The 27,185-nt window shown below is 37.6% G+C and overlaps 1 protein-coding gene across 4 annotated transcripts in view; it reads left to right on the top strand.

Annotated features, from left to right (window-relative positions):
• The window catches only part of DCBLD2 (discoidin, CUB and LCCL domain containing 2), a 98,360-nt gene that overhangs the window by 8,567 nt on the left and 62,608 nt on the right, over positions 1 to 27,185 (top strand). For all 4 annotated transcript variants that reach the window (XM_010353728.2, XM_030940003.1, XM_030940001.1 and 1 more), the window contains exon 2: positions 11,536 to 11,763. In XM_010353728.2, the coding sequence (XP_010352030.1) occupies positions 11,536 to 11,763 (228 nt within the window). The remainder of the gene's footprint in view (positions 1 to 11,535; positions 11,764 to 27,185) is intronic.

Below are 27,185 nucleotides of genomic sequence, written 5' to 3'. Positions count from 1 at the left end.
TTGTTTCACTTTACTCTGCAGTTAACATTTCCATTTTTAAATGTTTCCTTTCCACTAAGACTCACTTTTCCATCCTTCTCCCCCTTATCCCCAATTATTGTTCCACCCCTAGCTGAGTGAGAGGAGTCAAGAGCATGCAGGAGAGGAATGTGACAGACAGGCGTGACTGTTCACAGTGATTTGTACATTCAGGGGCTCCAGCCCACCCAAACCTTAGTATGAGTTTTGTGCTCTCCTTTATGACCTTTGCTCTGCCTTTTCAGCCTTCTATCTATTGATGTGTTTCAATGTTTTTTGATCCCCACCATCTCAGATCATTTTATCTCTTCTCTCCTGACATGCCTTTGTTTCTGCCTACTCTTGGCATCCTAAAAGCCAACTTTATAGGTCTGGATGTGAGGTGGATATTCTGTTGCTTGCATGAAGGAAGAGTGTTTTAGTTAAGACTTTTGAGGTTATAGAGAACAGAAATCTGTATCTGGTTAAGGTAGAAGGAGAAAGTATTGGGAGGATTGTGAAGTAACTTACAGAGTTTTGTTAAAGCTGAACCTACCTAAACCAAGGGGAAAGCAGGAATGCAGCTAGACTTCAGGAACCAAGGACTCAGCTTAGTTCTTCTCTCTTGCTTCAGTCTGGCTTTCTCTTTGTGGGAGGAATCGTGGCTGCTGGCAATCCCGAAGGCTTACAGTTTTAACACGGAGAGATTCTGTATTTTCCCTATTGTACAAGGTCCAGTAATTGGAGGAAAGGGTGAGTTGGCCTCACGTTGGCCCAGTGTGATTCAGTACCCACCCTTGGACCAGTCAAATAACCAGGGGGCATGAGGTCATATTAAAACTGTTGGGAAACTGCAGAGCATGTCCCAGAGAAGAATAAGGCGGGGTACTAGATAAACAGAGGCATCCTCTTCTAGGAGAAAGTGTTACATTTATTAAAAGTCCACTGTATTTTGAAGAAGTTCTTATTGAACCTTTACATTTATCTTGGGAGATAGGTGGTGGTATCCTCATCTGTGAGGTCGTCGCGTCCTCACCAGTGTACTGGTTAGGGTATGTAAGCTTATGGAGGTTAAGGGTCCAGGATCTTCAAAACTGGCATGTCTAGAATTTGACTCTCAGTCTGTTGGACTCTAAAGCCTATGTACTTTCTAATGTGTGAGTTGTCTACCATAACATTAGTTTAGGCTTATTTCTCATTCAACAGCATGTGCTAGGAGCGTTGTATGTTTTATTTCTGTGTGTATGTTTATAAAGGTGAATAGAATGCATTGCCTTTCTAACCAAATTTTACAGCTTGGTATGGTAAACTGACATAAATTTGCATAACTAAGCATATTAAGTACAGAAAGATATTATTATTATGGAAATAGGGAGAAACACCAGGAGCTTCAGAAAGGTTTCACAAAGAAAATAACATTGAGTAGGTATTTGCTAGGTGGATGAAAGGACGAGGGACGTTATTCTTGGCAGAGTGCAATGTCAAGTGCACAGAGGTGACAGCATGCAGCATGTGGGGAGTCACCTATAGTTCAGGACTGTGGAACAAAGAAGTTGTGGGAAAAATGAAGAGATGAGACCAGAAAGGGAATCGGGCCAGATTATGATAGACTTTGTATCCTGGCCGAAGTGTTTGAACTTTGTGGTATCATCAGTGGAAAATAGTTAAAGGATTTCGAAATAAGGGACCTACATGACCCAGATAGTATTTAAGAAACTCTGACTGGAGTATAGATAGTGGACTAGAGGGAGGAAAGACAGAAAGTGGGGAAAACCTGTTAAAGAACTTTGCAAGGGCCTGTACTTGTTCAGAGGGACTAAATTTAGAACTGCTAAGGAGAGAGAAAGTGTAAAATATAATGACTAGTTAAATTTGAGAGAGCCAAGAGTCAGTTTAATGTTGAGATTTTTCTTTCTGGAATCTTCTTCCTCTTCCTGCTTTCTACTTCTCTCATTCACCAGGATTTCTGCCTAGCTAACTTCTCTTCCTCTCTCTCTCTCTCTCTCTCTCTCTCTCTCTCTCTCTCTCTCTTTCTTTCTCTCTCTCTCTTCCCTGCCCCGTCTCTCTCTCTCCCCCTCCCCATCTCTCCTTCCATGTCCCTGTTCCTCTCTCTTTCCTTCTCCCTCTCCCTCTCTCTGACACACATACACACACACTGAAGCACTCATTACTTCCCTTTAGACTTCATCGTCCCTGGAATGACTCTCTGTGTCTTACTCCCTATATTGTAAACTCTGTAAGGACAGGGGCCTTGCCTGACATTTTTACTGTTGTTCCTAATACCTAATAGCACACTGCCAGGCATGTGGAGGTCGTTCATTGAATGCATAGGACATGTGGAGTTTGAAATGCTGTGGAACTTCTGAGCAAAAGTGCTTAATATGTATATAGATAAGATTGAAGACTTTGGAGCTTTCTTCATTTGGTGGTAACTGAAGTCAAGGAGTAGGTGAGATTGCCCACGTAGAATAGAGTGGGGAAAGAATTCTGAAGAACAGCAGCATCAACAGCCTGTAGTAACAAGGTTATATACAGTTAAGGTGTCTGCCAGATGCAGTTGGAAGGTTAAAGGAACTCAGACGTGGGAGAAGAGATTTAAGAAGGAGGGAGGGGAGATGTGAAGGAAGGGAGAAGGAAGCGAGAGAAGGAAGTGCCAGCAATCCCAGATGCTGTAGAAGGTAACAAAAGGTAAGGATGGAAAATTCTCCATTGGCTTTTGGCAGCTCAGAAACTGCTTTAGTGAAGAGTTTCACTGGATATGTGGATCTGTGTGTTTCCTAGGGCAGCTGTAACAAAGTACCACAAACTTAGATGACTTAAACTTACTGTCTCACAGTTAGGGAGGCTAGAATTCTGACATTAGGGGGTACAGAGGGCCATTCTCTTTCCTAAGACTCTAGGGTAGGATCCTTCCTTATCTCTTTCTAGCTTTTTGGTGATTGCAAACCTTAGCGTTCTTTGGCTTGTAATGCATCACTCCAGTCTCTGCCTTTGTGGTTACATGTGGTTCTGCCTGCATCTGTGTCTAAAGTTTCCCCCTCTTAGAAAACACCAGTTGTTGGATTAGGGCCTACCCTAAATCCAGAATGACCTCATTTTAACTTGATTACATTTGCAAAATCCAGTTTCCAGATAAGGTCACATTTGCAGGTACCAAAAATTAGGACTTGAACACAATTCAACCCACAACAGTCTTGAACGTGAATTGCAGTACACTGACATTAGAAAAGGAGGCAGAGAAGACATCAAGCATAGGCAACTAAAGAAATCTATGTACAAGAAGGAAAAAGTGAGAAAAACGATGGTAGATGTGGGGTGATGAGGGGACACCACGTGGAAGGAGGTTTTTTGTATTTTTAATTGTTACGCTTAGTGTTTTAAAGTTTGTAAAACTGCAGATCCAAGGCCCCACTGAAGAGCTACAATTACAGGTTATAATTTGCAAAAAGACAAAATCAATTTCATGCAAATATAAGATGAACACACCAAATATTTTGTTCAACTCATTCGTTAATGAGGGAATCAGTAAAATGTTAAAACTGTCCATAGAGTATTTGAGAAGCTAGGTGTTGATAGGCAATGTTAGGATATGATTGCTGCATTAGATGGTCAAAACTGATTAATGGCCAACAAGGCCTTAAACTTTTAGGTTATTTTTTTTCAACTATACAGATATTATATTCATCTTTACCAAGCAGCAATCTGTAAGTTAACATGTAACCAAGACTGCAGCCTTTAATCAGCATTAAGTAGCAGGTGGTAATTATTTTGCCCTGTAACTTTGAGTGGCTTTTGCTTTTTATGACATTTAAAGGATGTGCTGCACACTGTTTTTTTTTTACCCTGTTTCCAAGTTTCAGGTCATCTTTCTGACGTACTTGTTAGAATCCATGGAGGTGTAAATAGGAGCCTGAGAACCTTTAATTAGCCTGTAAATGATTCTAACATTGACTTGACTTTGAGTACCACCAAATAAGAGAAAACTGCGAGTCTTTTAGTGCCCATCTGAGGCTGGAACCCATTACTATCTAATGACACTCATCCCCTGGATTTTGTGAGTTTTTTCTCTTTCTATAGCGCTCAACTCTTCGACAAAGAGAAATTATTTAATGATCTGGGATGGAGCTTTTGCCAGGCGGATAGATGCTCAAGAAGAATACAGTGGCTAGGAAGCAAAGGTACCAGAAAGAGTGTAGTTAATATATTGGACATGAGGCTCAGACTAGGTAGAGAAAGAAATGAGGACAGGATTAGCTTGATAGATGGAGAGAAAAGAGAGAAATCCACTTCACACAAAGTATGCACTGGGTGCAAGAGAGCTGAGAGGTCAGGAGACTATAACCAGAAGAGTGAGATGTTAAAGTTTTTAAGATTTCAGATTTGGGAGTAGTTTCCAATAATGGCAAAAATAAAGTCCAGGTTGTGATCCTGAGGGTGAGTTACTGAACTGCAGTAGAGGTCGTTGGGGAGATTAGTGAGCAATACTGTCTCATAAATTTATACTTTCTACAAGACACTAGAAGCTTTAAAGCTGCTATACATTTAAATTTCCTAAAATAATGTGCCATTGTTCTCTTAACTTTAGCCAGATTGTAGCCAAGTGTACTGGGTCAATAAACAATGGGCAAAAGCTGTTCTGGTCTTTTATGACAATAATAGTACTCACAAAGATTTGTTGAGCACATTGTTATGGCTTAGGACCTTGACACCAGTTGTTTTCATATGGTATGTCATTTAAATATTAACCTTGGTAGCTCAAATTGTTAATATTCCCATTTTACCCCTGGCAAAACTGTGATTTAGCAGCAATAAGTAACCTTTTCAAGGTCATTGTGAGTGGTAGATAGGACATTTAAATTCATTGTATGACTCCAGTGTGTTTCACCATTGCATTCTAGGTAGAGTGTGTGCATGGTGGAGTTGAAGAGGATTTATATATAGCTCACATTCCTTCATGTTATTCAGTTTTGTAGATTATCACACATGCAGAGATGAGTTTGAGCTTAAAAAAGAATAAAGCTGGGGGCAATGTCTTTTTTAAAAAATTGTCACATTGACCCTCTTTAGACTCTGAATGCATGTGCATCTTATGCAGTATTTTAAAAATTAAATAAATGATTTATCAAGCCACAAGAAACCATGGAGGAAACTTAAATACATTCTACTAAGTGAAAGCAGCCAATCCGAAAAGGCTACAAACTGTAGGATTCGAACTGTAAGATGCTCTGGAAAAGGCAAAACTAGGGAGACCCTGAAAAGATCAGTGGTTTCCAGGGTTTTGGGGGAGGTAGAGATGAGCAGGTGGAACATGGGATTTTTAGGGCAGTGAAACTACTCTGTGTGATACTATAGTGGTGGGTACATGTCACATATTTGTCCAGACCTGTAGAATGTACACCGGGAGTGAACCCTAGTATGAACTGTGGACTCAGGGTGATAACAATTTGTCAGTGTAGGTTCATCAATTGTAACAAATGTATCAGTTTAGTCAGGAATGTTAATGAAGGAGGCTATGCAAGTGTAGGGGCAAGGGATATATGACAAATATCTGTTCTTTCTATTCAGTTTTATTATGAACCTAAAACTGCTTTAAAAAGTGAAATGTAATTAAAATACTAAATTTATGTTACATATATTTTACCACAATTTAAAAACTGTAGGGATGGAGAAAGATATATCTTGTGAACACTAAAGAAAACTGGAGTCGCTGTATTAGTTTCAGACAAAACTTCAGAACAGGAAAATTACCAGGGTTAAAGAGGACATTAAAAAATTAAGTGAAATTAGAGTAGTATTTGAATTATCTGAGATTTATAATGATGCACCTTAACCTCACAATTACAAGGTTGATATGGTACTTCTGGTCTAAAAATTCGCAGTACCAAATAATATATTAAAAACTTTATTGTAACAGAATGAAATCAGATGTATTAGTTAACAGTTGCAACTTGCTCTTAATACTTTTATGTTGCATAAAAGCTCCATGCTTTCTCATTTTAAGATCTCACAGATGTATTACGTGACCGAAGTGACACTTACTTAGAGCAAGTATAGTCAGACTTACCAGTTCAGCAAAAGAAAAACCTTGAAAACTCACTGGAAAAGTTTAAACCTTTGCTCTCCATTTTTGGCATATTTTTGCAAGCATATCTTGCGTTTGTATTTGCTGTTAAAGGAAATAATTTTGGAAATCACAATGTTCATATTATTAAAATTCAGTAAAATATATATATATAAAAGAACGTAATTAATACAATTTATCAGTAGTGATATGGCTCAAATCTGGAGGGGGCTGGAAAGTCATATGGAATCAGCATCACAAGCACATACTTAAACAAAAAACACACTTGATTTGGAGTTTAATTAGAGTAGCCTAAAACAGCATGCATTCTTTGTTGCAATAATTCATTGTCATTTAAATATGTTGCATTTTCTTCCTATTTTTTTCTAGGGATAAGTAGTTTAAAAAAAAGAAAAAAAATTTTTTTTTTCCTGGAATAATATCAAAATTTGTATCTGGCTTAACACATCTGACCTTACACTCTTCAGAGGAAGTGAACACATGTTCTATGAGTAATTCCCTAAATAAATATGCGGCCAAACAAAGACGCAGTAAGATCAAATTCCAGTGTTTTTTCTTAGCTGGAATAAAATTAAAATTCAAAAATTAGGCTACCAGGCTTCCACCCTTTTTGATCACTTATAGTCTGGTGGAGACTATGTCGGGGAGGAGGAGGAGAAAGAACCTGTCAGTGATAGTGCTGATGGAGTTTGGAGAAGGAGAAAGTTAGTGAAGTTGGAGTTGGTGAGAATGTATGGATTGGTGCGATGAACATGGTTTTTTCCAGTAGTAGTTATACTCTTTTTGTCAATTCTGTCTTGTGAGAAGGAGTAATAGTAGGTGGTGTAGCCTGGTCACAGATCATTATTTTTCCCAGTGTACAAAGCTACTCAGAATTAATAGCAGTCAGGGATGATTACTTTTAGCTCCCTTTCCTCCTAATGTTAAGAGCTCCGACCCAGAAAAAAAATATCATTTGAGGCCTATAGACTAATAAAAAGAATCGTTTTCTTTAACGTAAAGAAAAATAAAACATTCCATTTACTTTTTAAAAAATTGGAAAGTCGGAACATAAAACTCTTTAGTATAACTGCTGATCTTTGGGGGAAAACCAGTCTCTTATTGAAGAGTTTATCCTTTGGGCCAAATGGAACCCAACCAAGAACTAAACCAGATCTTTTTTCTGAGATTTTCTAGCTTTGACTCTAAGTCAGCACTTAACCTCAGCACTATTCACTATTCAGGTTGATCATTCTTTGTTCTGAGGGACTCTCCTGTGCATAATAAGATGTTTTAGCAGCTTTTCTGGCCTCTACCTACTAGATGCCAATAACACCCCTCCCCATCCAGTTGTGACAACCAAAATTGTCTCAAGACACTGCCAAATAGGAGGTAAAATTGCTTCTGTGGGGGTCCTCTTCCCCTCTGCCCTGCAACCCACCTTTTGAGAATCACTGCTCTAAGTGTATTACAGAATTGGTTGATCAAGAATGTTTTCCCAATTTTAGTTCTACTTTTAAATATTTTGTCGTATTTTAAGTATCTTGGTGGAATAAGCTTTACTTTTAAGAACTGTAAAAATAAACTGGAAACGCATTTCTAATTTAGGGGTGAAAGTGAGAACGAGGTCTTTCCTTGATTTGCAAATTCAATGTTAAGACCTTTGCATGCCTAGCACAGGAGTTTTCAGATTGCAGTTGGGGACACATTAGGGGGTCATGAAATACTTTAGTGGTTCATGAACGTGCTTGCAAAAATGTATAGGGTCACAATGTAAAAGGTATTTATTTTGGCATAAACAAAAAACATATGTGTATGCCTAGCCTTCCCTTTCAGACTGGAATATTCTGAACATATGCTTCATAGCAGTAGGTGCTTAGTGAAGCTGTTTATCCAGTCGGGTTAAACTTGTCAAATATTTTTTGAGATACAAAACATTCAAATGTGTTCGTTGCTGAAGATTGGAGACCTGTTGTTAACTTTAGATTCTGGTGCATATCATCTTGCTTGCAAGAGGAGGGAGCTCGGAACTCCATCACATAGTTTAGAACATTCTTGGCACGTTACGTGTGGACTGTTCCTGCCCTCCCCCTACACAAAGTGATGAAAAAAGACAACTCTGCAATTATTGTCTTCATCAGCATGCATGCAAAAGTCTTGTTTTTCATCAGTTAGTATTTCTTTTGTTAACTTTTGTAGAAATTATCCTTCATGTTGGAAAGGTCAATAAATGTTTTGTGTATTTATTGAGAATCAAACATGATCATAAGACATCTAAAAATGACTCCTAACACTCTGCTTGTACTTTTTGTAAAAATCATTTTTAAATGACAACCTTGAGTTGAATAATAGCCTACAGGGAATACCTTAAGTGTGACAGTCTGCCACTGCAAAGTCGTAGATTCAGCTGTTGATAGAAAATTCCTGCGTTTCTGAAATTCATCTACACTTTCAATTACCTAAAAAGCTGCCTTTGTTTCTATTTACTAAAAAACATACGTTAATGTTTGGAGTTATTTCGTTTATTCGGTGGTTATTTTTTGAAGATTGAACCACCTACAGGAAGAGTGTTTTCATCATTTCAGTAGTAAGGACATTTCAGACTAGTTTTATAATGTTAGAAACTCTGTCTTAGGGTGGTAGTTTTTTCCTCTGAGGAAAAATGTTAATGATTGTTTAAGAGTAATTTATCTTACAATTCATTTTCACAGTAGATTTTTTTTTATATCCCTATGTTTTTAATTTAGCTGAAATCCAGCAGAGATATTCAAGGTATTTTCATGCCAGTTTCAGAGGAAATTTGTGTTAGGGTTTTTTTGTTTTGTTTTGTTTTTTGTGGACTGTATAACATCCTACATTTTATATTTGCAAGAGACCAGTAGATATATTGCACAAAAATCCACGTTTATTACATTCTGCGCTTATATATTTTTGTATTACTGAGTTGCTAAGCCTAGTTCTTGTATGTGAAATGAAAGCAAGTATAGAAGATAGCCAAAATTTAATGTTGATTAAAAACTAAGCTTTGTGTGAGAGATAATTGTTTCAAAAGCCAGGTTTCTAGCACTGACCGTTAAAAGTAGACTAAGGAGCAATACTAATATGGATTCAACAATAAAATTTCTTTATCAGCCAAGGATATGATTTTTAAGTATTGTCATAAGAATTTAGGTACAAAGTTGTTCCATCATTAAAGTTAGTTTTGAGACTAGTTTGAAATTACTTTTTCATAGATTAATGTACAGTTTCCTTATTCAATTAATAAATATTTATTTAGCATCCACTACTTACTAAATACTATATGAAGTTCTTATTCATAGGCTTTTAAAAGCTTTCGTCTTTTCTAGCAAATATTAGCACTGCATTGTTCTAAAAATAATCAACATAGTAGAAAGTTCTGTTACAGCCCTCTGTGTCCGTATTGAGTTTGGAACTCAGCAGTGTCACTTTTAACATAGTTTTTGTGTAAGTGCTGTACTATTCTGAAAGGTGATTATAAATAACTCTTTTGAAGGACAAAATGCTATTATTTTAAAAGGATATATTCATCCTCCTACTAGAAAGAGATTTATTTGAATCTCATTGTTACGGAATGCAGAACAGTACAATCAGAGCAGCTGCTGAAACTCCTAAATGAACATTAATTTTTTCTTCTGGGTACTCAGTGAAAACAAAATACAAACTTTATGATAAAGAATGCAAATATTTCATTTTTACAAACATGTTGTTATCTAAGTTTCTGTATTTAGCTGCTGAATAAATTTCTGGAGCAAATAATGCTGCTGCCAAGATATAAAGGTCATTTTTTTCTAATCTTTAATTTTACTTCTCCTTATTCTGTAGGGAAAAAAAATAAGGTGTGTGAGAGGGACTACTAAAAAGTTAAATTTCAGTAAATATAGGATTAAACTTCATTATATATTGCTTTAATAATTTCAAGAAGGAGTGCCTTGTAGTCTGTTATCCAGCCAATAATCTACATAATCTTTAGTACATAGTGTTTTTTAGAAGTCATTCAGCTTCTCACGTTTATGCAGCCAACAGACATGTGAAAAAAATGCTCATCATCACTGGTCATTAGAGAAATGCAAATCAAAACCATAATGAGATACCATCTTATGCCAGTTAGAATGGTGATCATTAAAAAGTCAGGAAACAGATGCTGGAGAGGATGTGGAGAAATGGGAATGCTATTACACTATTGGTGGGAGTGTAAATTAGTTCAACCATTGTGGAAGACAGTGTGGCAATTCCTCAAGGATCTAGAACTAGAAATACCATTTGACCCTCCAATCCCATTACTGGGCATATACCCAAAGGATAATGAATCATGCTACTAGAAAGAAATATGCACATGTATGTTTATTGCAGCACTATTCACAATAGCAAAGACTTGGAACTAACCCAAGTGTTCTTCAGTAATAGACTGGATAAAGAAAATGTGGCACATATACACCATGGAATACTATGCAGCCATAAAAAAGGATGAGTTCATGTCCTTTGCAGGGACATGGATGAAGCTGGAAACCATCGTTTTCAACAAACTGTCACAAGGACAGAAAACCAAACACTGCATGTTCTCACTCATAAGTGGGAGTTGAACAATGAGAACACATGTACACAGGGAGGGGAACATCACACACTGGGGCCTGTCGGGATGGGGGGCTGAGGAAGGGATAGCCTTAGGAGAAATATCTGATGTAGATGACAGATTGATGGGTGCAGCAAACCAACATGGCACATGTATACCTATGTAACCTGCATATAGTGCACGTGTACCCCAGAACTTGTATAATTTTTTAAAAGTAAAGAAAAAGAGAGATATCATTCAGCTTCTCACAGATATTTTAGTTCATGATTTGTAAATAGATGAAGCTGATCACATATTTTTATATTTTACATTCACTTTTTGAACAATTACTCTAAGTTGCTCTTCTTTTGAAGATTGGATTTGTTATAACATGTATATGTATATTTAGTAACTAATTTATATTTACTTTTATTTGTTCAGAATTGAAATCTCCTTGAACTTATAAATTATATAGGTAACCATTGATTATTTTGACCTAACTTGGCTTCTCTTGGCTCCTGTGAATAGATATACTAAGAACAATGTTAAGTCTTGTAATTTGTTAAAGGATACAAAGTTACAGCTAGATAGGAGGAATCTACCACTGCAGGATGTCTATAGTTAACAAAATTGTGTAGTTTCAGGTAACACAAATGATAAATGTTTGAGATGATGCATTTGCTAATTGCCTTGATGTGATCACTATACGTTGTATGTATCAGAACATCAATATGAACCCCATGAGTATGTACAATTATTTGTCCATTAAAAAAATTAAATAGAAAGTATGGGTGGTATAAAATATTTGATGTCATAGGTATTTTTAAATCTTCACAAAAAATCATTATAGAGGAAGTAAAATATGTGAGAATAATTTATCATTCTTTTCACTTTTTTTTTTTTAAAGGTGATGGATGTGGACACACTGTACTAGGCCCTGAGAGTGGAACCCTTACATCCATAAACTACCCACAGACCTATCCCAACAGCACTGTTTGTGAATGGGAGATCCGTGTAAAGATGGGAGAGAGAGTTCGCATCAAATTTGGTGACTTTGACATTGAAGATTCTGATTCTTGTCACTTTAATTACTTGAGAATTTATAATGGAATTGGAGTCAGCAGAACTGAAATAGGTAGGACATTTTTTTGTAAATGTACCTGTAAATACATCATTGTCTCAATGATGTATTTTTTTGATATTAACATAAGATAACCATGCTGCATAAAGTGCTATGTGGGAAATTATTGAATATGTGTAAAAATCTCGAATTTGAGTTTTTTGGGAAGAGAAGATTCTTGTCTATTTATTTTCCTAATAAACACATATTGGTACCCTTGCCCAAGATGCCACTGTACTACTAAGAAGGAGGAAGTTAATTCTCTCTCTCTCTCTTTTTTTTTTCTTTTTTGATACGAAGTCTCGTTCTTGTTGCCCAGGCTGGAGAGCAGTGGCGCGATTTTGGCTCACTGCAACCTCTACCTCCTGGGTTCAAGTGATCCTCCTGCCTCAGCCTCCTGAATAGCTGATTACAGGTGCCTGCCAGCATACCCAGCTAATGTTTTTTGGATTTTTAGTAGAGATGGGGTTTCACCATGGTGGCTAGGCTGGTCTCGAACTCCTGACCTCAGATGATCCACCCACCTCAGCCTCCCAAAGTGCTGGGATTACAGGCGTAAGCTACTGAGCCTGGCCAGTTATCTCATTTTTTAAAAATGTTTTCATCTCATAATTTTATTTGCAATTGAAGAATACATGTATATAATTCATGCTTAGGGGACAGTACAGCATGGTGATTATAAGCAAGGGTTTTGGATCCAGACTTCCTGAGATTAAAGCATAACTCTCATCAGCTTGCTGTGTGACTTTGGCCAGATTACCTGACCTCTCCATTTTTTATCTTGTGAAAAACACAGGGAATGAACTAGTATGTGTAATGTGCTTAGAAAAGTGAACAGCACCTAAGACATAATATATGCTGAGTAAATGGTAGTTGCCATTGTTGTTCTTGATTAAGAGCAGTGGTTCTCAATTATAGCTGCATATTAGAGCCACCTAAGTAGTAAACAATACCTTAAACCCAGTTACCATCCTAGACCAGTTGAATCAGAATTGATTAGGTGGAACCCAGGCCTCAGTATCTTAAACGCTTCCTGGGAAAATCTCTTTTGCAGTCAAGGTTAAAAACCTTTAATTTAGGCATCAGTACATTTCTTAAGCAAGAAAGATGGAAAAATTTGTAAGGCTTTTTAGGTGAACTAACATTATAAAATTAAGAATTCTCTGTGAGTTTATTTAGAAACAATTTTTTGGTTCCAGTGTATAAAATATCCTTCAGAACTATAATAGGAATCCAGTATACTGTTCTTTAAATACCGTACTGTGTTCATCCTCTGGCCTCCTCTCCACCTCTAGTGAAGTCTTTCATTTCTTCTTTACTTTATGGCCTCTTACCTACCAGAGGAAAAATTCCTGCCCTATTTCCCAGGCTGCTGATTGATAAACTTTGGTGCTTCTCAGTCAGCTCTTGATTAACCTGGTGGTTTGAGCACCACGTGCATATTGCGTGAATATATGGTATTGAACAAAGTTTTAGGAACACAAATCGCCTGAGGATGTAGAAAAACTTACTGTAATATTAACACTAATAGAAGATAACTGGATAGTAAATGTGTCCAGCAGATGCAGTAGAGAGCACACAGTACCACCTGGGCATTCTTTAAACAACAGTGAGAAAAAGTGAACCGCCGTTTGGTCACCCCTCTAACACTTTACAGGAAATAAGGGAGATAGAGAAATACATTCTACTGACTGTAAGGTCTAAATTAAGGAAATATGAAATTCTGTAGAACAAATGACCTAGTTTCTTCAACATATAAATAGCATTTAAAAAAATAGAAGGGGGAAGGGAACTGTTCTACATTGCAACATATCTTCCTAAAGTATTATGTGACTTTGCTTGGATCTTGATTCAAGCTAACCACTGAAAGAAAATATTTTTAAGATTATCATAGAAATTTGAAGCATTGGGCATTCAGTGATAGTAAAGAATTACTGTTTTAGATGTAATAATGTTAAATTATTTTTAAGTTCTAATTTGTTACAGACGTTCTGAAGTTCAAATGTCTAGGATTTATGTTTAAGTATATGAGAAATAGGGAGAAGGATAGGAGAAACAAGGGGGCCTTGGTGAAGCTGAGTAATGGGCAGATGGGAATTGTTACACCTTCTTCTTTCTACTTTTGTGTAATTTTGAAAATTCCAATAAAGAAAAGTGGTTTTCTTAAAATAAGGCAAGAGAATTATATATTTAGACAATACATAGTGGCACTGTTGCTAGAGAGGAGGAGTGGCATGGGGAAGATTCTGAGCACAGGTTTTAAATGGCTCGCTAAGTTCTCAAAGCTCCAGGAGTTACTTGCTGAGAGTCCTTTTTCTACAAAGTGTTGAACCTGCCCAGATTTTACATAGTCACTTTCTGTACAGTCTGAAGATTAAAAGAAGTAATACTTTGCAGTGTTTGGTGTGTAGTAGGTATTTAATAAATCTCCACTTACCCTTATTTCCATTGCTTTTTCCTATTCTCCTCATGAGTGAATGGAAAGCTGCAGAAAGGTCAAGGGGCCTGAGTGATGATGGTCCCTGTTGGGCTTCAGTTTGTACCTACCCTTCCCCCATCACATCTACTATATACCCACTGGTCCTCCATTTGGTTGCAGCCTATGGTTAGTGGTAGAAAAGTTTCTTAACATATTGCAGAGAAATAAAGATAATTCAAGAATAGTCATTTAACATTCTGGTTAAGATAGGTCTGCAAACAATTACAGGATAGAAACAAATACATTGTGGGCATCAAGATTTCAGTGATAATGACACTGAATCTTTTTTTTTTTTTTTTTTTTCCTATATCATGTTTTCTCAGTGCCCCTTTAGAAAACAAGTATTAAAGGAGAAGAGAGTTCGTTGGTCTCTCTGTGTTTCTGATGTTTACATTTGAAGTATATGGGCTAATTATTTTGTGGGATGTTTGTCTGATGCTTCCTTATGATAAGATTCCAGTGGCAGACTTTTTGCAAGAATACCACAGAAGCGATGTTCTCAGTGTATCATATCATGGCACATGAGATTGATTCGTCCCATTTCTGGTGCTGTTAACTTTGATACTTTGGCTAAGGTGATGTCTCCCAGTTTTCTACACTGTTTAACTATGCTGCTCTTCAAAACCAATACTTGTCTGATTGGGAGATTCTTTGAAATGATGGAAATATCCTGTTACTCATCAAACTTACACCCACTAGATTTGGGATATATTAATCTTGTATGAATCAATTATTTTCTAATTTCATTATTCCATCTATATTTATTACGTTTTTTTTTCTATTGAAAACAGGATCTTTCCCTTCTCTCCCATTTGTTTGTTTATCTCAGTGTGAAGTCAGTGGATTCCTATGTTAGTCCATCACTCATCATCCTTTCCTGTCATTATTTTGGTGCTCAGATTGTCCCAAATCTCCAGTGGGAGCCTCTTCATGCCAGCTCCTGTGTCCTTTGGTAATGTCTTTATCATTCTTTGAGTACTTCTTTATATTCTGGCATGGGACATTCTAGATTTATCTTGTGCTTGCCCTACTCCAGCCTGGTTCTTTTTAGTGGAGAATGGTATTAGAAATCAATGTCTGGTTGCTAGGTTTAGACCAATGAGCTACCATATGCCTTATCAACAGACAGATTTAGTAAATAGACATTTGTGTATACATATGTATATACATGTATCTGTGTTATATCTATTTATATTTATCTGTCTGTATTAAAGAGTATGAGTTTATGCTGATACCTTTAGTACTAATGCAACATTATAGGGTTCATTCTGTCCTTTTCCTATCTATCTTTCTAACTCACTTCTCTGACAGTGAGAAATCTTGCTCCCGTTACCTCTATTTACTTACTTGTTCAGTGCTATAACCAGAAAATAGTTTTAGAATTGCTAACCCATGACTAGAACTGAAAGAAGCGTGCTACCTAGAATTCGTACCTGAGGACTTACAATCTAAATACTACATTAAAAAATTCTTTGGACTGGTTCTTACTCCATCACCACCTGCCCTTCAATGTGGTTATGTTACTCATTTGAAATATGGTTTGGTTTATTTCTTTCTGTTCATCTTCCATTATAGGTTTTTTTCTTTGTCCTTGTTGGTTTTCGTTCTCTTTTGTTAAATATGTTAAACATTAACATGATTCTCAAAGTTAAAACTGTACAAAAAGATAGATAAGTGACATTCCTCCCCTTTACAGTGCATTTCTTCTATCCTTTTAACCCCATCTCCACCCACTCCCTATAGCTAACCAATTGCATTAGTCTTTATCTTTTCTGTACTCTTTTATACAAATGACATTTATATTTTCTGTTTTCTCTTTTCTTACACAAAATTTAACATTCTTTCAATGTTCTTTTGTACTTTGCTTTCCCCCCACTTATCAGTGTTTTCTGGAAATCACTGTGCATCACTTTGTAGAGATAGTCCTCATTCTTTTTACAGCAGTATAGGACTCCATGTGAATGTATCATAGTTTATTTAATCACTCTTTTATGAATTATTCTGTCGGTTGCTTTCAATATTTTACAGTTATAAACTATTTTTGTATTCTTTGAGGTGTCTTTGGTGCAGATTCCTGAAGTGCAGTTGCTGAGTCAAAAGGTAAATTATATACTTTGCTAGACATTGCCAAATTGGAAGTTATACCAGTTTGCATTTCCATAGCATAAAAATGCTTGTTTTCCACAGCCTTCCCAACAAAGTGAGTTGTCATGTCTTTTAAGTGTTGCCAATTGATAATGATAAATAGTACTCAGTATAGTTGTAATTTGCATTTCTCTTACTATGAGTGAAGTTGAACTGTTTTTTTCCATATGTTGACGGCCCTTTTTTTTTTCTTTTTTAAATTTTTAGCTCTTGCTGTCTTTTGCCCATTTTTCTATCAAGTTTTTTTTTTTTTTTATTTTTAAAGACAGGGCTTTCTGTATTGCCCAGGCTGGCCTCGAACCCTAGGCTCAAGCAATTTGCTCACGTCAGCCCCCTGAGTAGCTGGGACAACAGGCACACACATTTGCCCATCTGTCAAGTTTTCTCGGTCTTTGTTTCTCTCAGGTTTTAGGAGTTCTCATTATCTTTTAGGGATGTTAGTCTATAAACATAATAGTGGTATATGCTACAAATAATTTCTCCTAATTTGCTAGTTGTCTTTTGACTTTGTTTATGGTACTTTTTTTCAACCATGCAAACTTTTAAAAATGTATTAATAGTTAGATTCTTTAGTCTTTTTTAAAATTGCATCTAGATTCTAAGTCATAGTTAGAAAGTCTCTTCCTGTATCCCAACTAAAGATAAATTTACCCATTTTTTTTGTAGTGGGATTATATTATTTCATTTTTTATATTTAGATCCCTGGTACATCGGGGTTTTTTTCTTTTGTACGGCATGAGGTGTAGATCTCATTGTGTTTTCCATATGACTAACCACTCGTCCCATCACCGTTCATTTAAAAGTTTATCTTTGTCCCAGTGGTGTGAAATACTGCCTTTATCATATACTGCAGTTCTCTATGTGCTTGAGTCTATTTCTGGACTTTGGGTTGCACTCCACAGATGTATCTATCCATATACCAGAATGTGACTGTTTTGTAAAGGCTTTCAGAGGCTTTATAGTGTGTATTAATGCCTGATAGGGCTTAGCCTCCTTTCAGAAATGTTCATTTTTAGTGTTTTCCTAGCTCTTCTTGCCTGTTCATTTATCCATGTGAAATTTAGTATCAGCTTATCTAACTCCATAAAAAAGCTCGTTGGTGTTTTTATTGAGATTGTGCTATTTATAAATTAACTTTATGATGTTGAGTTATCATGTTCAAGACCAAGAGCTCTTTTTTTTTCTCCTTTCTTCACATCTACTTTTGTTGTCTTTAAGGATTGTTTTAAACTTTTTCTCATGTAGGGTTGACACATATTTTTGTTAAACTTAATCCTTAACGTTTTGTCTTCTTTGTTGCAATGGAGATGGAGGTGTTTTTGTTTTGCTATTATGTCGTGTAATGGGTTCCTAATTATGTGAAGACTGTATTTCTATATGTTGATTTTTTTCTGCTATTTTACTGAGTTTTTAAAATTATTTCAGTTAGTTTTATCATTCACTTTCTAGGGATTTTCAGATATACAATCACATCTGCAAATAGAGATAGTTTTACTTCTTTTTTTTCCAATTATTATGCCTATGGTTGATTCTTTTATCTAATTGTACTGGCTAATACCTCCAGTCCAGGACTATGTTAAATAGTAGTGGAGATAGCGAGCATCCTTTCCAGGTTCCTTATCTTAGTGGAAATTTAAAGTGTCTGAGCTCAGGTTGCCATAACAAAATCTATAGACCGAGTGGCTTAAAAAACAGCAATTTACTTTCTCAGAGTTCTGGAGGCTAGAAGTCCCACATCAAGATGCCAAGCAATTCAGTTTCTGGCAAGGGCTCTCTTCCTGACTTGTGGATGGCCACCTTCTTCCTGTGTCCTCACATGATGGGGTTGAAGGGATGAGGAGAGAGAAACAGCAGGTTCTCTCATGTCTCTTTTTATAAGGACACTAATCCTGTGGATCAGTGCCCCACCTTAGGAAAATTAAAACTATTTAATTATAATTACCTCCCCGAAGAGCCTACTTCCAACTATAGTCATATTAAGAGTTGGGACTTCAACAGCAATTAATTTTGGGGGCGTACCAGTATCTGGTCCGTAATAGGAAGTATCCACTGATTTCTGTTAAGTGTTGTTATCAAGAAAGAAAATTGAATTTTGTTGAAAAGTTGTTTTTTTTTTTTTTTTTTTGAGATGGAGTCTCGCTCTGTCTCCCAGGCTGGAGTGCAGTGGCCGGATCTCAGCTCACTGCAAGCTCCGCCTCCCGGGTTTACGCCATTCTCCTGCCTCAGCCTCCCGAGTAGCTGGGACTACAGGCACCCGCCACCTCGCCCGGCTAGTTTTTTTTGTATTTTTTAGTAGAGACGGGGTTTCACCGTGTTAGCCAGGATGGTCTCGATCTCCTGACCTCGTGATCCACCCATCTCGGCCTCCCAAAGTGCTGGGATTACAGGCTTGAGCCACCGCGCCTGGCCTTGAAAAGCTTTCTTAGCATCTATGGAGGTAATGATACGGTTTTTCTATCTAAATCTATTGGTATGGTGTATTATATTAATGGGTTACCTAATATTGAACCAGCTGTGCATTGTTGGAATAAATATCTCTTGGTTATGGTGTGGCATTCTTTTAATGTGGCATTGGATTATGTTTCCTAATATTTTGTTAGTATTTCGCATAAATATTGATAAGTGATACTAATTTGTAATTTACTTTGCATTTTCTTTGTCAGGCTTAGGTATTGATATTATACATACAAATAAAAAGAAATATGAAGTTTTCCTTTTTACTTCTCTAGAAAAATTTACAGAGAATATGAACAATCTAGTATTTGAAGGTTTCACTCTGTGAAACTATCTTAGCCTGGTGAGTTTTTGGTAGGATGCTTCCTTAATGACGTTCTCTGTTTGTTCTCAGGAAATTGGTCTGTTTGAGCTTTCTACCTCTAATAGGTCCAATTGTAATAAACTATACTTGCCTGGTAATTACCCATTCACCTAGGTGATCTAATACACTTGTCGTGATGTCTGTAAAATAGAATCTTACATTTATTAAAATGGTTATTTCAGTGTTTTTCCAATAGTTGTTTCCCTCCTGTCATTTCTTGTTTTACATATTTATGCTTCCCACCCTCTTTTTTCATTAAATTAGCTAGGGTCATGCCTATTGTGTTAAATTTTTCCAAAAAATTCATTTTGATTTATTAGAGCTATTGTTTTTCTGTTGTCTACATTATTAATCTCTATTTTCATGATTTTAAAATTTTTGGGTTTTTTTTTTTTTACTTTGTTAACTACTAGTTTTAGCTAGCAATTTAATTCACGTTTTCTTTCATTTTTATTGATAAAAATATCTAAGCCTATGAATTTTATTTTGATCACATCCTTAAGAATGGTATCACTGATTAATATTGATCAATTATATCATTTATTAGGAATTTTGTAATTTTGGTTTGTTTTTCTTTTACCCAATAATTGTTTAATAGGTTTATTTCTAATTGGAAGGACCTTTCTTTGTTATTGCTAATAATGTATAATTTTATTGCATTAGAGTCAGAGAACATTGTAAAATTTCTACTTTATGGAACTTTCTAATGACTTCTTTATAAGCTAATGTATGACCAGTTTTTTTGCGAATATTCTATATATACCTGAGAACGTTTACTCTCTACTGTAAAAAGTTTGATGTGCATTTAAAGTATCTGTCTTTATTTTGCTGTTTCGGTCTTCTATATTCTTATTTTATCTACTTGATCTCCTATTTGGCGTGGTTCTTTCTCTTTCTTTGCTGTGTCTCCTGGAGGTTTTGCTTTTATAAAGTTGCTGTGTTGTGTTGACTAGATATTCATAATTCTAATATCTCCATTTTAAATTATGACTTCTCACATTTAAAGGTTTTCTACCCATCATATAGTACTTTTTAGTTTGAATTCTCCTTTGTTTGGCACCAGTATCACACACATACCCTCCTATTTATTCCTTACTGTTTTCATTATCCTACTGTGTCTGTCTGTGCCCATCACTTTATTTTTAGCCTTTCTGAATCACTTTGTTTTGGGTGTGTTTCTTGTATATTGCATATTTTTGGGTCTTCATGAGCCAAATTGCAAATATTTTTTAATGTCTAAGTTAAATCCATTTTCATTTATTTATAACTGATACTTTTTTTTTTTTTTTTTTATACTTTAAGTTCTAGGGTACATGTGCATAACGTGCAGGTTTGTTACATATGTATATTTGTGCCATGTTGGTGTGCTGCCCCCATCAACTTGTCAGCACCCATCAATTCATCATTTATATCATGTATAACTCCCCAGTGCAATCCCTCCCCCCTCCCCCCTCCCCATGATAGGCCCCAGTGTGTGATGTTCCCCTTCCCGAGTCCAAGTGATCTCATTGTTCAGTTCCCGCCTATGAGTGAGAACATGCGGTGTTTGGTTTTCTCTTCTTGTGATAGTTTGCTAAGAATGATGGTTTCCAGCTGCATCCATGTCCCTACAAAGGACGCAAACTCATCCTTTTTTATGGCTGCATAGTATTCCATGGTGTATATGTGCCACATTTTCTTAATCCAGTCTGTCACAGATGGACATTTGGGTTGATTCCAAGTCTTTGCTATTGTGAATAGTGCCGCAATAAACATACGTGTGCATGTGTCTTTGTAGTAGACTAATTTATAATCCTTTGGGTATATACCCAGTAGTGGGATGGCTGGGTCATATGGTACATCTAGTTCTAGATCCTTGAGGAATTGCCATACTGTTTTCCATAATGGTTGAACTAGTTTACAATCCCACCAACAGTGTAAAAGTGTTCCTATTTCTCCACATCCTCTCCAACAACTGTTGTTTCCTGACTTTTTAATGATTGCCATTCTAACTGGTGTGAGATGGTATCTCATTGTGGTTTTGATTTACATTTCTCTGATGGCCAGTGATGATGAGCATTTTTTCATGTGTCTGTTGGCTGTATGAATGTCTTCTTTTGAGAAATGTCTGTTCATATCCTTTGCCCACTTTTTGATGGGGTTGTTTGTTTTTTTCTTGTATATTTGTTTGAGTTCTTTGTAGATTCTGGATATTAGCCCTTTGTCAGATGAGTAGGTTGCAAAAATTTTCTCCCATTCTGTAGGTTGCCTGTTCACTCTGATGGTAGTTTCTTTTGCTGTGCAAAAGCTCTTTAGTTTAATTAGATCCCATTTGTCAATTTTGGCTTTTGCTGCCGTTGCTTTTGGTGTTTTAGACATGAAGTCCTTGCCCATGCCTATGTCCTGAATGGTACTACCTAGATTTTCTTCTAGGGTTTTTATGGTATTAGGTCTAACATTTAAGTCTCTAATCCATCTTGAATTAATCTTCGTATAAGGGGTAAGGAAAGGATCCAGTTTCAGCTTTCTACTTATGGCTAGCCAATTTTCCCAGCACCATTTATTAAATAGGGAATCCTTTCCCCATTTCTTGTTTCTCTCAGGTTTGTCAAAGATCAGATGGTTGTAGATGTGTGGTATTATTTCTGAGGACTCTGTTCTGTTCCATTGGTCTATATCTCTGTTTTGGTACCAGTACCATGCTGTTTTGGTTACTGTAGCCTTATAGTATAGTTTGAAGTCAGGTAGCGTGACGCCTCCAGCTTTGTCCTTTTGACTTAGGATTGTCTTGGCAATGCGGGCTCTTTTTTGGTTCCATATGAACTTAAAAGCAGTTTTTTCCAATTCTGTGAAGAAAGTCATTGGTAGCTTGATGGGGATGGCATTGAATCTATAAATAACCTTGGGCAGTATGGTCATTTTCACGATATTGATTTTTCCTATCCATGAGCATGGTATGTTCTGCCATTAGTTTGTGTCCTCTTTGATTTCACTGAGCAGTGGTTTGTAGTTCTCCTTGAAGAGGTCCTTTACATCCCTTGTAAGCTGGATTCCTAGGTATTTTATTCTCTTTGAAGCAATTGTGAATGGAAGTTCATTCCTGATTTGGCTCTCTGCTTGTCTGTTACTGGTGTATTGCTTGTGATTTTTGCACATTAATTTTGTATCCTGAGACTTTGCTGAAGTTGCTTATCAGCTTAAGGAGATTTTGGGCTGAGACAATGGGGTTTTCTAAATATACAATCATGTCATCTGCAAAGAGGGACAATTTGACTTCTTCTTTTCCTAACTGGATACCCTTGATTTCTTTCTCTTGCCTGATTGCCCTAGCCAGAACTTCCAAGACTATGTTGAATAGGAGTGGTGAGAGAGGGCATCCCTGTCTTGTGCCAGTTTTCAAAGGGAATTTTTCCAGTTTTTGCCCATTCAGAGTGATATTAGCTGTGGGCTTGTCATAAATAGCTCTTATTATTTTGAGGTACGTTCCATCAATACCGAATTTATTGAGCGTTTTTAGCATGAAGGGCTGTTGAATTTTGTCAAAAGCCTTTTCTGCATCTATTGAGATAATCGTGGTTCTTGTCTTTGGTTCTGTTTATATGCTGGATTACGTTTCTTGATTTGCGAATGTTGAACCAGCCTTGCATCCCAGGGATGAAGCCCACTTGATCATGGTGGATAAGCTTTTTGATGTGCTGCTGAATCCGGTTTGCCAGTATTTTATTGAGAATTTTTGCATCGATGTTCATCAGGGATATTGGTCTAAAATTCTCTTTTTTTGTTGTGTCTCTGCCAGGCTTTGGTATCAGGATGATGTTGGCCTCATAAAATGAGTTAGGGAGGATTCCCTCTTTTTCTATTGATTGGAATAGTTTCAGAAGGAATGGTACCAGTTCCTCCTTGTACTTCTGGTAGAATTCAGCTGTGAATCCATCTGGTCCTGGACTTTTTTTGGTGGGTAGGCTATTAATTGTTGCCTCAATTTCATAGCCTGCTATTGGTCTATTCAGGGATTCAACTTCTTCCTGGTTTAGTCTTGGGAGAGTGTAAGTGTCCAGGAAATTATCCATTTCTTCTAGATTTTCTAGTTGATTTGCGTAAAGGTGTTTATAGTATTCTCTGATGGTTGTTTGTATTTCTGTGGGGTCGGTGGTGATATCCCCTTTATCATTTTTTATTGCGTCTATTTGATTCCTCTCTCTTTTCTTCTTTATTAGTCTTGCTAGCGGTCTGTCAATTTTGTTGATCTTTTCAAAAAACCAACTCCTGGATTCATTGATTTTTTGGAGGGTTTTTTGTGTCTCTATCTCCTTCAGTTCTGCTCTGATCTTAGTTATTTCTTGCCTTCTGCTAGCTTTTGAATGTGTTTGCTCTTGCCTCTCTAGTTCTTTTAATTGTGATGTTAGAGTGTCAATTTTAGATCTTTCCTGCTTTCTCTTGTGGGCATTTAGTGCTATAAATTTCCCTCTACACACTGCTTTAAATGTGTCCCAGAGATTCTGGTATGTTGTATCTTTGTTCTCATTGGTTTCAAAGAACATCTTTATTTCTGCTTTCATTTCGTTATGTACCCAGTAGTCATTCAGGAGCAGGTTGTTCAGTTTCCATGTAGTTGAGCGGTTTTGATTGAGTTTCTTAGTCCTGAGTTCTAGTTTGATTGCACTGTGGTCTGAGAGACAGTTTGTTATAATTTCTGTTCTTTTACATTTGCTGAGGAGTGCTTTACTTCCAATTATGTGGTCAATTTTGGAATAAGTGCGATGTGGTGCTGAGAAGAATGTATATTCTGTTGATTTGGGGTGGAGAGTTCTATAGATGTCTATTAGGTCTGCTTGGTGCAGAGCTGAGTTCAATTCCTGGATATCCTTGTTAACTTTCTGTCTCATTGATCTGTCTAATGTTGACAGTGGAGTGTTGAAGTCTCCCATTATTATTGTATGGGAGTCTAAGTCTCTTTGTAAGTCTCTAAGGACTTGCTTTATGAATCTGGGTGCTCCTGTATTGGGTGCATATATATTTAGGAGGGTTAGCTCTTCCTGTTGAATTGATCCCTTTACCATTATGTAATGGCCTTCTTTGTCTCTTTTGATCTTTGATGGTTTAAAGTCTGTTTTATCAGAGACTAGGATTGCAACCCCTGCTTTTTTTTGTTCTCCATTTGCTTGGTAGATCTTCCTCCATCCCTTTATTTTGAGCCTATGTATGTCTCTGCATGTCAGATGGGTCTCCTGAATACAGCAGACTGATGGGTCTTGACTCTTTATCCAGTTTGCCAGTCTGTGTCTTTTAATTGGAGCATTCAGTCCATTTACATTTAAGGTTAATATTGTTATGTGTGAACTTGATCCTGTCATTATGATATTAACTGGTTATTTTGCTCGTTAGTTGATGCAGTTTCTTCCTAGCCTCGATGGTCTTTACATTTTGGCATGTTTTTGCAATGGCTGGTACCGGTTGTTCCTTTCCATGTTTAGGGCTTCCTTCAGGGTCTCTTGTAAGGCAGGCCTGGTGGTGACAAAATCTCTAAGCATTTGCTTATCTGTAAAGGATTTTATTTCTCCTTCACTTATGAAACTTAGTTTGGCTGGATATGAAATTCTGGGTTGAAAATTCTTTTCTTTAAGAACGTTGAATATTGGCCCCCACTCTCTTCTGGCTTGTAGAGTTTCTGCCGAGAGATCTGCTGTTAGTCTGATGGGCTTCCCTTTGTGGGTAACCCGACCTTTCTCTCTGGCTGCCCTTAAGATTTTTTCCTTCATTTCAACTTTGGTGAATCTGGCAATTATGTGTCTTGGAGTTGCTCTTCTGGAGGAGTATCTTTGTGGCGTTCTCTGTATTTCCTGAATTTGAATGTTGGCCTGCCCTACTAGGTTGGGGAAGTTCTCCTGGATGATATCCTGAAGAGTGTTTTCCAACTTGGTTCCATTTTCCCCCTCACTTTCAGGCACCCCAATCAGACGTAGATTTGGTCTTTTTACATAATCCCATACTTCTTGCAGGCTTTGTTCATTTCTTTTTCTTCTTTTTTCTTTTGGTTTCTCTTCTTGCTTCATTTCATTCATTTGATCCTCAATCGCTGATACTCTTTCTTCCAGTTGATCGAGTCGGTTACTGAAGCTTGTGCATTTGTCACGTATTTCTCGTGTCATGGTTTTCATCTCTGTCATTTCGTTTATGATCTTCTCTGCGTTAATTAGTCTAGCTGTCAATTCTTCCACTTTTTTTTCAAGATTTTTAGTTTCTTTGCGCTGGGTACGTAATTCCTCCTTTAGCTCTGAGAAGTTTGATGGACTGAAGCCTTCTTCTCTCATCTCGTCAAAGTCATTCTCTGACCAGCTTTGATCCGTTGCTGGCGATGGGCTGTGCTCCTTTGCAGGGGGAGATGCGCTCTTATTTTTTGAATTTCCAGCTTTTCTGCCCTGCTTCTTCCCCATCTTTGTGGTTTTATCTGTCTCTGGTCTTTGATGATGGTGACGTACTGATGGGGTTTTGGTATAGGTGTCCTTCCTGTTTGATAGTTTTCCTTCTGACAGTCAGAAGGACTGTCTGTTGGTCTGTTGGAGATTGCTTGAGCTCCACTCCAGACCCTGTTTGCCTGGGTATCAGCAGCAGAGGTTGCAGAAGATAGAATATTGCTGAACAGCGAGTGTACCTGTCTGATTCTTCCTTTGGAAGTTTCCTCTCAGGGGTGTCCTCCACCCTGTGAGGTGTGGGGTGTCAGACTGCCCCTAGTGGGGGATGTCTCCCAGCTAGGCTACTCAGGGGTCAGGGACCCACCTGAGCAGGCAGTCTGTCCGTTCTCAGATCTCAGCCTCCGCGTTGGGAGATCCACGGCTCTCCCCAAAGCTGTCAGACAGAGTCGTTCGCGTCTGCACCGGCCCCCGCTGCTTCCCCTGTTGGTCTTCAGCTGTGCGCTGTCCCCAGAGGTGGAGACTACAGAGACAGGCAGGCTTCCTTGAGCTGCTGTGAGCTCCACCCAGTTCGAGCTTCCCAGCGGCTTTGTTTACCTACTTAAGCCTCAGCAATGGCGGGCGCCCCTCCCCCAGCCTCGCTGCTGCCTTGCGGATAGATCGCCGCAGACTGCTGTGTTAGCAGTGAGGGAGGCTCCGTGGGCGTGGGACCCTCCCGGCCAGGATTGGGATATATTCTCCTGGTGTGCCTGTCTGCTTAAAGCGCAGTATTGGGGTGGGAGTTACCCGATTTTCCAGGTGTTGTGTGTCTCAGTTCCCGTGGCTAGGAAAACGGATTCCCTTCCCCCTTGGCTTCCAGGTGAGGCGATGCCTCGCCCTGCTTCAGCTCTCGCTGGTCAGGCTGCAGCAGCTGACCAGCACCGATTGTCCGGCACTCCCTAGTGAGATGACCCCAGTACCTCAGTTGAAAATGCAGAAATCACCAGTCTTCTGTGTCGCTCACGCTGGGAGTTAGAGACTGAAGCTGTTCCTATTCGGCCATCTTGCTCCGCCCCCTATAACTGATACATTTTAACTCTTCCATATCTTTTAAAGTTATGTGTATTATATTTTTTGGGTTTATTTTTTTACGTTGTTTTCTATCCTTCTGGGTTTTTTTAAGTGTCTTCGTGTTTGGTAAGGTTTATAGTTTTGTTCTAGGTGCTGCTTTTCAATTTATACTTTTTAAAATGCCCGTGGTTCCTATTGTCTTAATCATTTACTATCCAATTTGTGCATTTTTAATGGTATTCTTTATTTTCTACCTATTGCCTATATAACATTCAATGAAGTAGACTTCTTTCCACTTCCTTCTGTACCCAGTTTCCTCTGATTTATTCTGTTTAGTGTGGCTACAACAGAATAACTGAAGCTGGATGTTTTATAAAGAAAGCAGGTTTATTTGGGTCATAATTCTGGTGACTGGAAAGTACAAGAGTAGACAGCTCATTATATAAAGGTTTTGTGCTGCTTCAACTCATGGAGGAAACTGGAAGGAGAAGGGGCTTGTGCAGAGAGAGGGGACTGAGGAGGCCGACTCGCTTTATAACAACCCACTGTCATGGTA

This window comes from Rhinopithecus roxellana, chromosome 1 (assembly GCF_007565055.1).
Source record: "Rhinopithecus roxellana isolate Shanxi Qingling chromosome 1, ASM756505v1, whole genome shotgun sequence".
Lineage (NCBI taxonomy): Eukaryota > Metazoa > Chordata > Mammalia > Primates > Cercopithecidae > Rhinopithecus > Rhinopithecus roxellana.
Note: the sequence above shows the minus strand (reverse complement) of the source record. Positions and strands in the feature narration are given on the sequence as shown.